The sequence below is a fragment of the Glycine soja genome, chromosome 3, assembly GCF_004193775.1.
Source record: "Glycine soja cultivar W05 chromosome 3, ASM419377v2, whole genome shotgun sequence".
NCBI lineage: Eukaryota > Viridiplantae > Streptophyta > Magnoliopsida > Fabales > Fabaceae > Glycine > Glycine soja.
Window position 1 is genome coordinate 39,572,961 of NC_041004.1, and position 3,698 is coordinate 39,576,658.

At 27.6% G+C, this 3,698-nt stretch overlaps 1 protein-coding gene across 1 annotated transcript; it reads left to right on the top strand.

The window, feature by feature from the left end:
• Positions 1-309, top strand: LOC114405264 (ethylene-responsive transcription factor ERF095-like). Its single transcript, XM_028367874.1, has one exon. The coding sequence runs from the start codon at positions 1-3 to the stop codon at positions 307-309; it is 309 nt and encodes a 102-aa protein (XP_028223675.1).
• Positions 310-3,698: the final 3,389 nt, after the last annotated feature.

The following is a 3,698-nucleotide window of genomic DNA, read 5'->3' on the forward strand; positions in this document are numbered from 1 at the left end:
ATGAAGGGGAACCAAAGCAAATTAAGTATAGAGGAGTACGTAGGAGGCCATGGTGCTCGTGTGTGGCTTGGAACCTTTAACACAGCTGAGGAGGCTGCAAGAGCTTATGATCGTGCTGCCTTTGAGATGAGAGGTACTATGGCCATTCTCAATTTCCCAAATGAACACCAACCTTGCAATGTGGCTTCTCTTAGCAAGAAGTCCTCATCATCTAACACTGAGCTTGGTAAACAAGTTGTGGTATTTCAGTGTTTGGATGACAAATTGTTAGAGGAAATCCTTGACTGTGATGGGGAAAACCATCAATGAAAACTTGGATATGTAGGAAGATATGGTTCGACTTTTTTAATGCTCAATTGGTGTGTAGTGCTTGTGTAAAATTAAATACAGTAAAGTTGCTAAGTGGTTATACTACAATTTTTCTTCATGAATTACATGTATTTATTGGGACTGTGAAATTTGAGTAATTTACCTCGCGCTATTGTGAAGTGGAAAAAACAGAGTTTAGTTATGTTGAAAGCAAGATGGAACTTGTAAGTTGTAACTGTATGTATCCTAGATACCTGAGCATAGCTACAAGGTAAGGTGGGGTTATTGACTGCACAACACGAGTAGGCCTTGAACTGATCTTATTCCATTTGCATAACAAAACAAGATATACTCCTAGTCCTAGCCCAATCAGTCATTACCTTAGTAGCCCAACTAGCTAGGCAACAAAGTGACTCTTTATTCTAAAACAACATAAAAATAACTCGCATCACCTTGTAACACCAGTGACCAAATGTAAATACGGGTTGGGATTCTCTCCTGTTACTCCAATATTCTCCTTGGAGAGATATAGACTAATATTATTAGACTCTGAATTACTTGTAACAGATCAACCTAATGAGTCATCAGTTGATCATCCCATCTATATTAAAAAATTTAAATAATTTCATAACATATAAATTTGTATACTTAAGATTTAATGTTTTATAAAAGTTAACATATTTACAAGCATAATTATAAACTTATTTAAAATTTTGAGCATGTAATATATTTTCTCTAAATTCAGTATATATAAACAACCTTAAGTTAAAATTTAAAATATATATTATTGTTGTACAATCACAACCATAATCTAATACACACACAAATTAGTCAATGAAAAATTAAAAATGATAATAATTTTATCATCTCAATTTTCAAGATACGGTTGATAAACAAATATAATTAAATCTATAAACATAATAAGTGTAAGATATAAATTAAATTTTTTTATATGAATGATATCGTTCAATTGAAAAAAAAAAAACTAAAAAATATATGACCCGCCGAGCTAACCGGGTCATTAAGTATCGGTTCAAGACCAGGTGGGACCGGATCACATGCATAACCAATTCACCACATGATTCGAATCGGTTGAAGCCCATTGTGTTTATATCTCTCATACCGGAAATTACAATAAATGAAGAGTATTTTACTGTAGATACTGCTATTAACCTCATCCACCCATTTTGAAAGAATAATGATTTTTAGATACTCATTATGTTCCAAGATACAAATAGTTTTTCAAGGTTATGGTACTATAATTAAGAAACATTTAATTGATACAAATTTAGATAAAACATTGTGAGTTTTTTAATTACTCTTGAGATAAATTATTCTACTATCTATTAATAAACAAATAGATTCTACTATTTGCTAACTTGTGTTTATGGTTGACGTATTTTTTCAATGCATGTATTAATTTATCCTCTTAATTATATCTAGAGATATTATTGAAAAAAGCAACTTAAAAAAATAAAAGGACTAGTATTTTGGAACAAAAACAAAAATTTTAAAAACATATGAAAATCTTTCATTTCCCCCCAAGATCCATAAAATAATTCTACGTAAGAGTCAAAATTGACATTAAATTGGGTGGAAATATATATATATATATATTAAAATTAGATAATTAAATTGAAAAATTTAAAAATAAAGGGACCAAATTGAATAATAATTATTAAAATAATTTATATGTATTTTTAATATTTAAATAAATGTTTAATTCATCTTAAAAAATTATTTTAGATCAAATTAAAACAATGTTTTTTTTAAATACCGTATTTTTTTATTATCAGATTTTGATTGGTACGACCTATTCTAAGCAATTATGTGATGAGTTGGGTTTTTAAAATTAATGGACCCTTGGTGGTTTGGATCAACTTGATAAACTCCACAATTTAAATCAAACCAATTAAAATTAGTTTAGAATTTTTTTTTACTATTTGTTTCCCTTTTCAACTTTTATGCTAGAAAATGTGGAGTTCTCCATTAGGGGTTGAGAATTCAATGAATCAAATCAACTTAAATATAGTTTGAGACACCAACTTGAATGTAGTTTGACAATGGATTCAATAATAGATTTGTTGAACTTAGTTGATGAATAAAATAAATTGAACTTAATTAAGTTAAAAACCAAATTTGATAAATAAATAAGTTGAATTTGAATTATGTATAGTTTGATCTGATTGGTTCATTATGAACAAGCTCAATATTTATATTAATGTCTTTATATACATATGCAAATGATTCACTTTTTTAATTAATTTCATATTATTTTTATTTTTTGTATGAAATAAATAAATAAATTAAGGTTAAATTATAATTTTGGTACCTCTAATTCTCCAAATCTGATTTTGGTTTCCTTGATTTTAAATTATAACATTTCATCCTCTTAATTTTATAAATTAGCGATTTTGGTCCCCGATAGATTATTAATAAATAATTCTGATTAATAGAGTTGTTAAATTAATTATAATTTTTTATTAAAAAATTAGCTATAAATTAATTATTATAAACTGATTAAAAATCATTAATTATAAATTAGCGATTAGGATTAATAATATTTTATTAAAAAATTTAATGGTTAATAATTTTTATAATTTATAATTAATTTAATAACTCTGTTAATCATAATTGTTAGTTAATAATCTAGCAGAAATCAAAATCGTCAATTTATAAAATTAATGAAATCAAATATTACAATTAAAAATCAAGATATCAAAATTATAAATTTAAAAATTATGAGAACCCAAATTACAATTTAATCATAATTATTATTTTAATCAAATTGAACCAACAAGTTGAACAGATTCGTTTTATGAGCTTGAATTAAGTTGAGTTCAAACTAAAAAAAGGATTTACATCAAATTTGAGTTGGCCTTCAAACCAAGATAATTTTGATCGAGTTGAAAGTAGGGTTTAATTCACTTAACTGGATTCATTTTAAATTTTATTCTTAACAGTAAGAAGGGTTGAGGACACTTGAGGTGCTTGAACAAAGACCCATATTATGGGTGCAACAATTTCTAATTGCAAATCATTCATACCGGACAGACAATTCTACGTGAAGAGGGCGGCGCAGTTCACCCATTCGTCCTTCTTGGGTCTAACATTGAATCGATTACTTCAACTCTTTGAAATTGCGTTATTTGACTCACGTGCGCAATGTATATAGTACGTACTACCCATAAACCTACGAACATTTAATGAGGACCAGGTCCAATCATTTATTTATTTCAATTAGACCATCTTGTTATAATTAAAAATCCAAAGACATCCTCCTTAACCAAACACTTCTTTAATTAATTCACTCTCATTTTGAACACCGTTATTTTAAAAGACCATATATTTTGTTAATTCATGTCCTCACAAATCCCATACGCTTTCCC